Source organism: Penaeus monodon, chromosome 4 (assembly GCF_015228065.2).
Source record: "Penaeus monodon isolate SGIC_2016 chromosome 4, NSTDA_Pmon_1, whole genome shotgun sequence".
Taxonomy (NCBI): Eukaryota; Metazoa; Arthropoda; class Malacostraca; order Decapoda; family Penaeidae; genus Penaeus; species Penaeus monodon.
Window position 1 is genome coordinate 4,313,339 of NC_051389.1, and position 15,000 is coordinate 4,328,338.

A 15,000-nucleotide genomic window follows, 5' to 3' on the forward strand; every position below is an offset into this window, starting at 1 on the left:
CCATTTATTTTTAACCCTTGTTAGAGGCATTAAGGATTGCACATCTGTCGACTAGCCTATCTAAATTTGATTTCTCTGGTATCCCGACCCCTGCCTCTGCTTTGACCACGGCTCCGACCACTGATACTAATACCCTTTCCTCAGTGTTTGCTGTCGACCCTTTCCATACGAATCATCCACCCGGATCAATACTCAACCTTCACAATACACCCCTTCCTCTCTCCCAACATCCTCCACCCCATCTTCTACTGCAGTCTTCCTCATTGTATACTTCCCCCTTTATTATTACTCTATCATCCTCCCCACAGTACTACCCCTCTCCATATCACCTTCCTCCCGCCCTCGTCTTCTTCCTGCTTCCACCTCTACAAACCTTTTGAGTAGGTCTACGCAAGTAGGATCGATTCTTGTGATTCCCCTGCAGCCCCTTACTGACATACCCTTCTCTTCCAACAATGTCTCCAAAAACAAGTAGGTAAAGTTCCTTATCGCAATCTTTCCAATCGTCCACGCCTAGGCAGTCAAGGGCTATACAAGGACTTGAATAGACCTTGGTAAGTTGCATCCGAGTCCCAAGCTCGTGCACCATTTACCTTGACTGACCTCACTGGCGAACCTATTCCTGCCCAACCTCACTCCTCCCTTAATACTTGTACCGGAACTGTTTCCGTCTTTCCGACTGATTGTCCTGTGTACAAGACTGGTTTTCCTCGTTGACTTTGATGCAGTGGCAGTATAGTGCTACATTATTCTTCCCAGAGGCCAGCGTAAGTCCTACACTAATATTGCCGAGATTTGCTTCCTTAGACATGAGCTCCTCCATGAAATTTATATTGGTGTCCTGTACTATCCAACCATATCGACCTCGTCTTCGTTAATGTCAGAAGTGTTGGTATTCCACCCAGCCAAACAATGTCGCTACACAGCCCGCTGCCCTCTGTGCCCAACTTGAATCATTACCGTTCAAACTGCTGTGCTCAGTCACGTACGTGTGCCAATTGTGGGTGTCCCCCATATGTATTTCATAGGTGCCGTCCTTTCTACAAGCTCGAATCAGACTCAAACTAGGCCTCGCTCTACTAGAAGTACGCAGACGAGGATTTTTTCCACCTATTCCAAAACTGACCTTCGCTCCGCTCCCCTCCATCTTCTCAAGATGGCTCAGCATCTCCTCCAGTCTCTTCCCTCTACCCCGAACCATCCTACCTCTACTCCCTCTCCTCTCCAGACACTCAAAAGCTCAACCACTTTCCCGATGCCTACCCCTTCCCCTCCTCACTCTACTTGTCGCAGTAGACTATCTAACCGTTCCATCTCCTATACCCAGCTCTTCCTCTGCTCCTCGGACAGTTATCCCCTCTACTCCTCACACGAAAACCTTATTTCTCAGACCACCCCATCCAACTTCCCTCCAAAAACACTTGACCTTCAAAACTTCCTAATCATAACCTCAGAGAACGCTCCATTCCCTCATCCATCCTTCAGGTCCTCTATTCCTGTTTGCTCTAAGTATTTCCCGATATCTATCCATCCATCCATTCCCCTTCATCAATAACGGTATGCTCATGTTTGAGCAGCCGTGGACCTCTCCACCATCCTTCGCCACTAAACTCGATCTTACGCTTTTCTTTCCACTTGCACCATCGACAGTCTTTCTCAATACTTTTACTTCTCATCAAATGACCAATAAACTTTAATTTCCTCCTGTTCAAGATGTCCAACAGCCCTCCTCCACGTACACCACCATTCTTTCCTCTTTCCCCATTATCCTTACCACTCCAACCTGGATGCTCACGTGACTCCTTATGCCGACCTTCTCCTGATCCTTCCCCTCCTGACATTCTTCCTGGTACTTCACCTCTTTTTCCCCTATCTCATGCTCTGGATGACTCTCCTACTTCTACTACCATTACTACCCGTATTACCCGTTTCATAATGGCTCTTTTGCATTTTTCTCCATACAGTGTTACTCTACCTTCCTCAGACAAACTCGCTCTCCATTTGATCTAATCTACCTATACCCTATACCCTTAACCCCTTCCCCTTTTACAAGTCCTTGCCGTACTTCATTTGCTATCCCCTCTCTACCCTTTTCACTACCATACTATCTTAAAGCGCTCTACAATCTTTGGCATCTATTACAATTTCTCGTGATCGTTCATTCATTTTAACCCTTTTCGCCACAACACAATCATAATGCTGTACGTGGGGCTTCACCCTCAAACCCCACCCTGTCACTCTATTTTGAATACGCCGCTAATGACCTTAAATGTTTACCCTTCGAGAGGTCTTTTGAAGTTGTCCTGGGATCCTTTTCAAACTTTCCGTCCTCTCGCTAAAGGTGGCAGTAATTCCAGGTCTTGAACGAAACCCTGATTAGCACCATTATCTTTGCATAGTGCCTAGCTTCTATCAGTACCAATTTATTGTCTAATTGCTTCTGATATTACATCTTCCCCAAACCCATAACGAGGCCAGCAAATCCAAAAGTAACACAAGGCAGACGGGAAATTGAGAGCCACGAGTAGTATGCACCATCCCTTGTCACGCTGAAGTATAACCTAATAACGATTTTAAAATTCCTTGTGTATGTGTGTTTAATAAGATTTTTGTTCGATATTACACGTCAGTGTTACAATTGACACTATGCATTAATTCATGGTGGAACACGAAGGAATTAAAACAGCCTATGCAGTAGTTTTTATATGGAAGGTAGTTTTGTAGACTGACCGGACAGGGTCTTGTTTTCACTGTACAGTACGATCACTCCCGATTTCATTTCCTCCATGATCTTTGCTGTAACTTTGGCATTTTACCCCTTTCTCTTAAGACTATTTTTCGTGTTCTACTTGTATTCTTTATTTACTCATTTCATTTCATTCTTTGCAGAAAATTTTCCATCGTTTGGTCAAATAGTTTGTCCACTAAATTTTGAGTTATGTATTTGTACTTACAAGGGTTTGGTTAAGTTACAAGATAAATGTGCTAGACATCAAAAGTCATTTAACACAATAGGAAGGTGTAATGGTGACAAGGGTAAAGAGGGGGGGGGGTGTTGGTTGATGATTAAATGTCCTACATGTCAGTAGTAGTATAGCAGTTTAAGATGGTAGGAATTAACAAGGGAGATTAGATCAAAGTTGTCAAAGGAAGAAGTGTGGGGTTTTGCAAGGATGTCCGTTGGGTTAGGTAGGGATTAGCAAAAGAGGTGGATTCAAGCGGTTAAGCATCTCTGGAAAAATATCGGAGAAAATCCAGGGAAAGGGGGGGGTTGTGACAAAGGGGAATCGGAACGGATAATGGGGCTCGGGGTGATGAGCTGAATCGGGGGGGGGGGGTGATGGGAGGGAATGGGAGCAGATTGATTGGGCCATGGAGCTGTAGGGATGCTCTCTTGGGTCAAGATTAGAATGTTTTCAGGGGTTTCTGCAGTGGAGCTAGTTGGGAGAGAAGAGGTCTGGGAAACAAAAGATTTTTTTTAAGAGGGGGACAGACGTTTGAGGGGCGAAGGCAGAGGTCGATGGAGGGAGGTGAGGATGCGGTAGATGGGGTGGAACGTTTAGCTTGTCTTGTGCGATGAGTTGGGCGAAAAGCAAGAGGGTTAGGTTCCGGGAGAGTAGTGACTGGAGTGTCTGGAATAGTGGTGGAGATTAGGGTGTCTGGATTAAGAATGGCTAAAGAATTTTACTGGGAGAGGGTGGGGGTAGAAGTGGGATGAAGATGAGATACTGGGGGGGGGAATGTAGAAACATCTCTGGAGGAAAGGGGAGAGGCAGAGCGAAGGATATTATTGGAGTAGGAAGTGAGAAAAGCCAACACTCTTCTTGTCTGCTCTCCCGTAAAGTGTGGCCAAGTCTGAACCTGAGAATTGCCACTTCAGACTCAAACTTGTAGGTAGGGCAACCCCTATAAAATAAATACATTATGGAAGCTGCCACAATTGGTACATAAGCGTGATTGTGCATAGTACTTTGATCGATTCTTATCACGTTGAGCGAGCACAAGGCAGTGGAACAGGAAGTGTTAGGCAGGATGGCCTAGACGCCAACAATTCTGATATTAGGGAGGCTGATATAGTCGGACAGGGAGGGCTTTCCGCCAATGCAAACATTAAAGGGGCGGTCATGTCTGCGGAAAGTTATCTTGGCAACTGGTGGAGGACACGGGGACCTGTAGGGGAAATAGTGCAGCATTATAATGATATTGCATCATAGCCCACGAGGCAGGCGAGAAATTCTCCACAATCTGGCCAATCCTTGTCGTAGACAGGATAGTTTGTCGGAGAGATGGAGGCAGTTCCGGTGCAAGTATTGAAGGGATGAAGTTGGGCAGGAGTGGGTTTGTCAGTGAAGTAAGTCAGGGTTGATAATGCTTTAGCTTGGAATTCGGATGTAACTGATGAGGGAATGGTCAGGGCGGGTGCGGAAGGAAATTTTCCCCATTTGTGTTTGGAGGAGGAGTGTTGTCAGAGTCTGGGCTGTGTGGGGAGAAGGGGATTACGAAGAGTCGATCCAATTTGGCGGGGCTTAACAGATGTTTGTAGAGGTGGGCGTAGTAGGAAGGGGGGGACGTATGGAAGAGGAAGTGGTGTTGAAAGAGGTCGTACTGCGGAGGTGTGGACAACAAGGCTGGAAGGTAGTAAAAAGTGGGGATTGGGTAGTTGATGATGAAAGTTGTGGAGGAGATGAAGTAGAGGATATTGGGAGAGGAGGAAGGTTTCTAGCAATTGAGTATTTACTTGGATGATTTGGACTGGACTGATGTGGTTGTAGGCATTGAGGAGGGGGTAGCAGTAGCAGCGTTCAGAGTCATGGTTAAAGGGAGAGACTGGGGTTGGAGAAGCGGGAGAATTGAAATCAGTGGGGCTATTTGATAAGGAGCAAGGCTCAAAGGTACAAAGTCTTCATTACTGGCCATGGTAAGCCTGGGAAGAGAAACCGTCCACCCTCAAGGTCCCCTTGAGGTGTCAGGGCTAGACAACTAAACAGGGGAATGTGTGCCCATGGATCCCCTAGGCTGTTCATGACTGACACAAAGTTGGCCTTTCACCCTTTTAATACAGCTCTCACCATAAGAAGTGGATAGTTCAAGGGGTTAAGAGAGGGGAAGGTACTGAAGAGGGGAAGGGGAAAAACTATGCAAAATATGAATCGAGGGCTGAGGAGATCCCCAGCACTGGGTCCTTTCCATCTCCCAAGTACCCACCTCAGCAACAGTAGGTGTGGGGGTGAACAGAATTGTTAAATCAAAATCACATGTTTCCTGAAGGCAGTAGGCTGTCAGTTATATTGTTTATGCTAATTTAAGCATCTTTGTCATTGAATCTAAGAAAATTATAACTTCAGTAATGATTCTTCATATGACCAGGTTTTTCTTTAATGATTTACATTTATCTGAATTGTTAGGTATTAACTTATATTCAGCCAAGTTCGTCTTTTTTATGAAAACAATTATTTCTAAACACAATGCTAAACTTGTACAACAGGTAAATATGTAAGGATAAAGAGAAAATAATACCTTCATTGATTTTATTTTTGAAATGTATAACAAATACCATTTGTCAATACATCAGAAAGGGAATACCATAGACCACCTTAGTACAAGTTCCCTGATGTATCATATCAAACTTCTGTGTATCTACTGCTTTTATACCTACCACAACTCACTTATTATAACCTCTTACATCACTGGCTATGGTCTCTTAAATTTTAAAAACACCTGAATTCCATTGAAAAATAACTACTATCTAGTCAAAAAAATAAAATAAAATAGAAAACTTTAGGAGAAACTTTTTCCTACTGAAATGCTACACTAAAATATTTTCCTTCTAATCTATTCTGAAATGCTATGCTAAACTATTTTATTAAATGCTACACTAATAAAATCAACTAATCTAATATATAAGAAGAAAAAAAAAAACTTTACCTTAATTCACATACACACTTACTTGGAGACCCTCTGGCGCTTTTCAGTTTTTCCTGTTGAATGTCTACCTGTAATTCCTGACAATCGGACAAAAAAAATAAATAAAATAAAGCGCACATTCATTATCTGCTGTGACCCTGAAATCCCTGAATGCTGATCAAACATTTTTACTGATGGGTTTAATTGGTTAAAATATCAAATTATTCTGTTAATCTATTGCTGCCTGGTACACTGTAGTTCTGGTTTATAATTTTGTTGACATACAAGTGCTCTGTCACCAAGATGTCAATTAAAAACTCTGACATCACCTGAATTTACAGAAAAAAATTTCAATATTGTTAGACTAACCCTGTTATCTCTATTACTGACATTAATATTTTAAATCACTTGACTTTCCCATTCCTTGATTTTTCATTAAAAAAAAAACTTCCAATGTTGTTAACAATAACACTTATATCCATGAAATTATTAGTCACATCAAAAAAATAAATAAATATTTATCTATTATTATTAATATAGAGGGGAAAATGGGTGTGATAACTAGAAATAGTAATTGACTCCTTAGTGACTTAGTAGACTGCTCTGCCAATGGAAACGGTAACTTAAGCAGTGGCTGCTATCAATTTTTGCATATCTAAATGTAATTTACTAACTGTCCCTTCACCCTTTTATATTTGAAAGTATCTGTCAAGGAAAAGGGATAATTCACCATTTCTTAAAAAAAAGAGGGGGATTTCAAGTAATTATTAGTAAATCAAATATTTCCTAGCTGCAAAAGCTACACAAAATGCACCATTACTATAACCAGGAAGACTATGAAAATGGCCAAATAGTTTAACTTGCCTAGAAATATATCCATACTTCAAACACCCACTGACTGTGCTCCTTACCCCTTTGGCAGTACTAGACCTACCCCTCCCCTCAATACAAACTCTTTCAGAAAAGGTTTTAAAAAAATGCAAATGCATTGCAAAGTAAACATATGAAAGGTAAAAATGGCCTGAGGGGAAAACAAAAATAATTTACAAATGATTTTAATGTTCTCTTTTTTTTCCCCATCTAAACTTCTATACCAGCCACCACAATTTTATTAAAAGATTGTTATATGTAATGGCACCTATACCACTGCAGTATTTTTTATGCTATCATAAATCTGATTATGTAAGTAATCCTGACACAAGCAAATGCCTAGGTCTGTCCCACTATTTTTCAAAAAGTAATTGGAAGCAGAAATGCATCTGAATTTATTATATCTGGAAATGCTGAATATATGAAGCACAAAGAATATGATTATATAGCATTACTGGCAAATAACCACATTGAAGTTTTCAAGTTTGATCAGCAAAATTGCCACTTTTTAGATTCTTCTGCATGGACTTTAGAAACTCGTTAAAAAAAAGTAAAATTAAGATCTGTGGCTAAAACTGAATCCATGAAACTGAACTATATCAATTTAGTCTCAGAAAATCTAAAATTTTGCAAAAATGAAGAAACAGGCATTGCCGTCTGTAAACAATGCCACTAGAGGGTATGTAGCCTAACTGCTATAGTTTAACAAACTACATTTCTAAAATCTTATTGATAATGATTAACATCCTAGTAGCAATACATTCCAATGGTTATGTGCCAGCTTTCAAAAATTTACCATCGCAAATTCTTATGTTTATCTTCAAAACTCCAAAGAGATATATATTATGAACTCTTTTGTATGACTTCCTGACAGAAAAGAAATTGATATACAAAATAATGTTGATGACTGGCTAGTGTTTACAGGCCATTTATCGAGGTGATGAGTATGACCTCTGAAAAAGCAAGCCAATCAGCAACATCACTTCAGCAACTCCTACCTGTGCCTGACTTGAATTCATATTCCACTGCCATGAGTAATTTTGACTAGTAATTTTTCTGAATTTGTATTTTGAGTGATAATATCAATCAAATTATGATCAAATAAGAAAATGCCTAACCCCAAACTTATAGCAATTAATTTAATGATAAACATCATTAATACTCAAATGTAAAATAAAAAATAACTCCAACACATCACTTGTATAAAATACATTCATATTCCTATCTATTCTTCATAAACATACATTTTCAGAAGAGGTCATTAATGCCACTAGCAGTCCAACTTACCAACCTTACCTAAGTGTGATGCAAGATTTATATGCCTTGAATCTCGAAAACTGTCACACCTGAAGTCGCCTGGGGACACAGTGGGTAAAGTTAAACTACAAAGCATTATTCTCTTTCAATTCTCTGAATAAAAGATTTAGTCTGGCATATAATTTGACAAGGTGCTATCTCATTACAAGTGACTAATAATTAGATCACATGAATTTTATGTCACAATATCAGAAACATTCCAGTATGGCAAATACGTATATGTCGAAGCACAATGTCTCATATTCAGTAAGAACCCTCTTCCTTAAGCTTCTGGTATGCTCCCGGCCTTTGAGCTAACTATTTATACTGATACAGCATTATGTGATTTACTTAATCTTCTTACAGTGCTCTGGCCAGCTGGATCCTGTGTGTGTAACCCGGGAGAATATGAAGCACACATCAAAAAGAATCAACCAATTACTGGCATTTCCACTTGTAGTTTTAAGCTAAATACCGGCTGAAGGAAATTCAGAGGTTCAGATTTTTAAACGGCTGGCTAGAACTCTGCACTTCAGTTCCGCAATGAAAAAAAAAGAGGCGGCTTCAGTCCTTTGAGTACTTTCCGTCCAAGTAGTAACTTACCGACATCAACCGAACGGGCAACTGCTCTTACTTCGGACACAGATATGTGCTATCATTGTCCAATCAATAAGAAAGCTCTTACTATAGATATGAGACATAAGTTTTACATCTCGAAGGAGTGCTATACTCAGTAAAACAAACGAGTGATAATTACGATATCTTTCTTTATTTGTAATAGCTTCAACATTGACAATATAATGTTAAGAGTCCATGATCTACATCACAAACCAAAATATAAAACAGGCAACTTAGGGAATACTTCCTAAAACTAACGGAAAAAGAATCGACATGACAATCAAAATCACTACTATCCCTAAAGTAAGAGATTTAATAATCGGACTGACAATGATATATGCAATTAATGCCCGTGGGGGGTATCATGAATGAGCTTCGTATGCCCATCCCTTGTTGCTAGAGCAGCGCGGCACGACGTAGCCACGGCGGCGCTACGGATCCGGGCGGAGCCGACACGGACGCTACACGAGACGTTACAAATACACGCTGATGCCACACTACCGCGTCCGCACCAATGAACGAGGGCTCAGTGGCGGTGGTCCCGGCGTACGGCGCGCGCTTAGTACGGCCGACGGTCCGGTGGGCCGTAACTGCGGCAATAAGGAAGGGGTGGGAGTTAGTTCTCACCTGTACCCTTACTATGTCAATAATGAAATTACCACAAAGATTCCTAATCCTTCACTTCATCTATTAAAGTACCTATGGTTGCTGTACAGATATTGTCAAAAGAAGGTTAGATCTGACTAAGACTACATGAACTGTGCCTGAAATTCTTCTAACACCAAAGTCTTAGTATCTACTTACCCACGCATTGGAGGTGGTGGCGGTGGTGGGTAACTGGAAGAAAAATGCATTTGGTTCAGTTAATAACTGAGAATGATTTCTTAAATAAAACTACAAGAAAGTGAATATCCACACTACTCTTCTTCAACCCTGGAGCGTTATTACCCTTTCGGAAAATTCAAAAGCAAAGAAACAAAAGAACGCAATCACCCATCAACACACAGGTTTCATTTTATAATTTTCAGAACAGGAAACAACAATACCTACTGAAGAATAAATACCTCATCAAAGCCTTTTAGCACTGTTATCAATAAACTATACAAGTAAATTTCTCCCGATTTTGGGATATTGTTCCTCAACTTCCCAGAGGTTCGATTTTAGTAATCACACACGAAAATCAAGTATCATTATCATCTTGAAAGACGGTAAATCAAACTTTTGCATTTCAACTTTCCCCACCGAAAAATCACCATTATTCAACACTCACCGAGGAGGTGGAGAGCGACGACCATAGCGCAGGTAGTCAGGGTGAGGAGGAAGGGGAGGAAGACGCCGCTCATAGATGTCGTCAAGCATTGGAGGGGGTGGGGGAGGATGATCCCCATAGCGGCGTTCATACATACCCTCATCATAGTAGCGGTCATAGCGGTCGTACCTGTCAAAATCATCCTGTGGAAGAAAAAATACCTTAGCAACGATAAATTCTGGAGAATCGGCTAATTCTAATTAGATGAAAGCCATGGAAAAAATAGCGTTTTAATAATAAGACTCTAAATACTGTGTAACGAGTTATCTGTAAAAGAACCTAGAGCTGGTTATCAATCTAAAACCCACGGAACTTACCCTGTATCGCATCATGCGTTCTCTGGCATAGCTTGGAGGGGGTGGTGGGGGATAGGGGTCGTAGCGGCTGCCGTAGTTTCTGCCGCCCCTCTCGCGGTCGGGGTAGCGAGAGCCTCCCATGCGTCCGTCGCGAGGGCACTCCTTGGACCAGTGGCCTCCAGAACCACACCGGTAACACATGTCTGGATTTACCCATGCCGGCCTGCTGTCTTACTCGAGAGGTGGATTCCTGAACTCGCAGCCGCAGACCATGCAACTCGTATCCGTCCAACTCACGGATGGCTCTCTGGGCTTGAGCCTCATCATCCATGTGCTTCAAGAAAATGAGGATTACTTCACTTTCCAAAAAACATAGATTACAGACAACAGATACACCAAGGTCAATATAATGGACTAACATAAAAAAAAAAAAAAAAAAACATTATATGCTATACTTACAATAAATGCATAGTTAGTGAGAATGTCAGATTCGACCACAGAGCCATACACCTCAAATAGACTCTTCAATTCTTCCAATTTTGTGTCCTTGTGCAAATTGCCTACAAAGATCTTGGTTTTCTGGTTGCCGCCTTTTCTCGCCCCAGTGGAAGCTTCAACAACCATGGGCTGGAAAGACAGGATTATGAAAAAAAAAGAAAAGAAAAAAGAAAAATTAACTGCAATAATAATAAACACTATAAAAAACCCTAGCTCTACCATTTTTCCCCAACTACCAGCAAAAAATGGGGTTATGTCACTCAACAAATATATTAACTACTATCATATTTAAGAATCTTACATAAAATCATCACTCAACTCCAGCTAATCTAAACTCTTCATTCATTCATTCAAATTCATAACAGTGAGTGGACTTAAGCTGTTAGCATAGATTTCCACATTCTCTCTATTTGTGGCGCTACCATTCTTGTCTGCAGAATATTCCTTGTACCAACGACTACACAATTTTCTCCTCTACAAGAACATCTTCAATTTGTCCTAGCTTTGTGCATCCAAACTGTAAAGATCAACCAAACCCTTTACTCACTGCTAGTGATGATCAATGAGATATCCATAAAGAAGCTCATATAAAATAAAGTACTATCCAATAATGAAGCAAAATGCAGTCATACACAAAAATATATGAATAAATATTTTCCTAGATCTCCCATACACCAGTAAGGAAGTTTAGCTCTATTGTGCAAACCAAATAAATTGAAAATTTACTTCAGGCAAATCCCTCCCTATCACTCATTAAAAGGTTTTGTTAAATAATATCAAAGAACCATCAACCTCATGTATTTATATCCCATCTATGTTACTGAAAATAATACAGCCAATTAACCATAACCCATATTCCTTACCTTTCCATGTAGGGAGTGGCCATTTAGTGCTTCAATTGCAGCCTGGCCTTCCTCCTCCTTTTCCATGTGTACAAAGCCATAATTCTTCACAACATCTGCTTCTACAACTGTGCCATGTTGCTCAAACAATTCCCTAATGTCTTGCCCAGTGGCTCGGTCACTTAAATTCCCTACAAATATTTTAAATGTGTTCCCCCGAACGGGCATTTTGACCTTATTCTCTGCAAAGAAAAAGAAAGGTATATGAATGAATAATCATAACACAACTATGTTCTTTATACATATTAGTGTTTATATTTTAGCCAAACAGAATTCAATGCATTTAACATATTGATATTAACCCTATAATGCATCCCAAGTCTAGCCTGTAGCCCATGGCATTCGCTACATATTGTAGAATTTCTCCCTTACAATAAATGCACCCTGTAACCCATTTTAATTGCACATCAAACCAACTGCCACAATAATATTGTCAAAGAAAATATTTGTGACATAGCTTCAGTGTGGATAGTATAGACAAGCTGCAGCAGCAGGAATGACAGGAAACGTACTAATAGAAAAAGCAACATTAAGAACTGTGGCTGTGTGAGGGTGTGGAGGACTGTCTCTGAGTGCTGATATGCAGTGGATATTTTCATTATTTCATGGTAAATATAAGACAGTAGCAGCTGTACCGGTCTTGTTTATGGCTTTTTTTTTTTTTTTCTTTTCTTTTTTTGCTCTACAATTTTATATACATAGCTGGCTCCAATACCTAGTATGCAGCCAATTGCGAGGCTGTTTGCCACCCCCCCCCCAACTTCAGAGAGATCAAATGAACACACAAATTACCACAACAATTGCAATGTGGACCAAAGACCATCCTATCCCAAGGGCTTCACCTCTAGACCCCCTATTGATCAATATATTTTCCTAATTGGAGGCTTGGCCCCAGGACCTCTTTCTGATTGCTGATGCTGCTCCTAGCCGGTGCAGTCTTATAGTATATCTTAACCAATGTTAATGTTAATAATAATAATATTAGTGTAAATAACATTAATGGTATTACAAACAATTATTTTATTCTGAAACTTCTAGTAATGTGGTAAATTGGTGTGGTCTGGTAATAACTGACTCCTTGGTGACAAAGCACTTGTGAAGCTGTTAATGTGTGTAAACTAAATTAACATAACAGAACTACAGTAGGCAGTGCATGCATCTGGTGCTGTGAGTGGGTGTGCCCCTTGGGCACTGTGAGAGAAGGACTGAGGGAAGGATTGAAGGACCCCCCCCTCCCCCAACACCTCAGTATACACACAATGATAAGAGCTGAAACTCAGGAGCTCTGAGGGGACTTCAGATATAAGCAGCACTTTCTGCAATCTTTTTCTTCATTTGTGGTGTTACTGTTCGCGGTTGCAGATTTCTTGTTCTGAAGACTGCAACTTCTTGTCCTCTACAAGAATATCTTCAATTCATGCTAGCTTAGTATAGAGATTAATCCTAAATATAAATAAAGTATATGCATATTTTGTCCACAAATCAATTTTTTTCATGCTGGCTTCCATGAATAAAACCTATCCAAGTGCTACTATAATGTAATTCCCTCAATGCACTACTTTTCAACTTCTTCCTCAAACCAAGAAGCAAACTTGTTTCATTACACCAATATCTACTTAACACTTCCTGTACCTTTTCTAATTTTATTAGTATATCAAATCTAATAAATAAGATAAAAAAGATGGGTGCAGGATCCTTCAGTGCCAGTATAAATTTTGTCTACAATATTCAGGCTAGGAATTACTGTTAGTAACTTTAAAATATACGAACAGTAATTGTTACTGCCTTCTGCACTTTGCACTTCTAGCAACAAACCTCCACCAAATATTTCAGGCAAGACAGATCTGGAACTGGTTCCTTACTTAATATATCACCAAGGAGGTTTGAGAACCAGTCCAAGCTCAGTCTTGCTAGATAATGTGGTTGCAGTTTTTGGCCTTCGAAGAAACATTATGGCTTCACTGTGAATAAATACTACGTTAAAATATAATTTGCAAAAAGCAGATTTAATCTATAGATGTTAATGTCCACCAAGCCATGTCTTGGTCTCCAAATTTCATCCTCAGCTTGACTATTGGAGTTAACATTACAGAGAGTGATGCACAGAGGGTAATGGACACCGCCACTGCACAAGAAATAGCCATAAACAACACTAGTACACCTACAGCAGCCTCATATCTACCGCAAAATTACGAAAATATCTGCCGTATATAACAGCTTAGAGACCAAGTCCACAACACCCTCACACAGCCTGAGTTTTAAATGTCTGTTTTCTGCAAGTGGGCAAAAAGTGCTAATAAAAGGGGGTTAGAGGAGGAGGAGGAGGAGTAGGGGGAGGGGGGATCTTGGAGTTTGGGTTCACATAATACCCCAGTTTTGGGTAATTCATCACTGGAGGCTGCGTTGCTCTCAGTAACCTTTCTGGACAATACGCCTCCACTACATACACCCTAGAGACACCAAGCTTACAGATCTTCCCGGCAATTTAATCACCACAGGAACCAGCCCTGAACCCTATCCTGCCAGAATCTATGTGGAAGAGATTTATCTGCCTTTGCTCAAGTGTAAAGTACACGGAAAACTGCTGTCCGAGTCCAGATATTCACAAAACAGAAAATTCCACATCACACGTTAGAAATCAACACAAAGTAATGCCTGTTTCCCTGAAAGCTATACATCTCCTGGGTATTTAATGTGCTAATAAACCTTTACCCATCATCTGGGGTGTGTGTGTGCGCGTGAGAGTGTGAGAGTGAGTGAGTGAGTGAGTGAGTGCGTGTACCTATGTGTGTGCGTATACTGTGTGTATACGTGGATATATGGTTCGTACGTGTGTGCGTATACTGTGGTGTATATGTAGTGTGCAGTGAAGTACGTGTGTGTACCTGCGTGTGTGTACCTGCGTGTGTGTACCTGTGTGTGTGTGTGTGTGTGTGTGTGTGTGTGTGTGTGTGTGTGTGTGTGTGTGTGTGTGTGTGTGTGTGTGTGTGTGTGTACGTGTGTGTGTGTGTACGGTTGTGGTGTACGTGTGTGTGTACGTGGTTGTTAGTGTGTATGTAGTTGTGTGCGTGATTCATGTTGCGCTTGCATTAATTCCAATTCATCCATTTCGAGAGCAATAAATCCTGAAAGACTACTCTCCAGACAGCAATTAAGACCCCGAACCCTTCAAAGGCCAAACGCCTCCCCTGAGGTCACGTCAGGTCACGCCTCGCTGGCCTTGACCTTCGGCGTCTCGCACATAAGTAAATAAAATAGGTCCATGGTTTTCGATATTTTTTTTCTCTCTTTTTTTTGTCCCCTTTTT

At 40.7% G+C, this 15,000-nt stretch overlaps 1 protein-coding gene across 1 annotated transcript in view; it reads right to left on the reverse strand.

The window, feature by feature from the left end:
- Nucleotides 1-5,514: 5,514 nt before the first annotated feature.
- LOC119568762 (RNA-binding protein lark-like) overlaps nucleotides 5,515-15,000 on the reverse strand; it is a 10,166-nt gene continuing 680 nt past the window's right edge. Inside the window, 7 exon segments of the mRNA XM_037917213.1 lie at nucleotides 5,515-9,278; nucleotides 9,493-9,525; nucleotides 9,959-10,140; nucleotides 10,315-10,503; nucleotides 10,505-10,627; nucleotides 10,753-10,920; nucleotides 11,655-11,875. Coding sequence (XP_037773141.1) covers nucleotides 9,248-9,278; nucleotides 9,493-9,525; nucleotides 9,959-10,140; nucleotides 10,315-10,503; nucleotides 10,505-10,627; nucleotides 10,753-10,920; nucleotides 11,655-11,861 — 933 coding nt within the window. The 5' untranslated portion in view covers nucleotides 11,862-11,875 and the 3' untranslated portion in view covers nucleotides 5,515-9,247.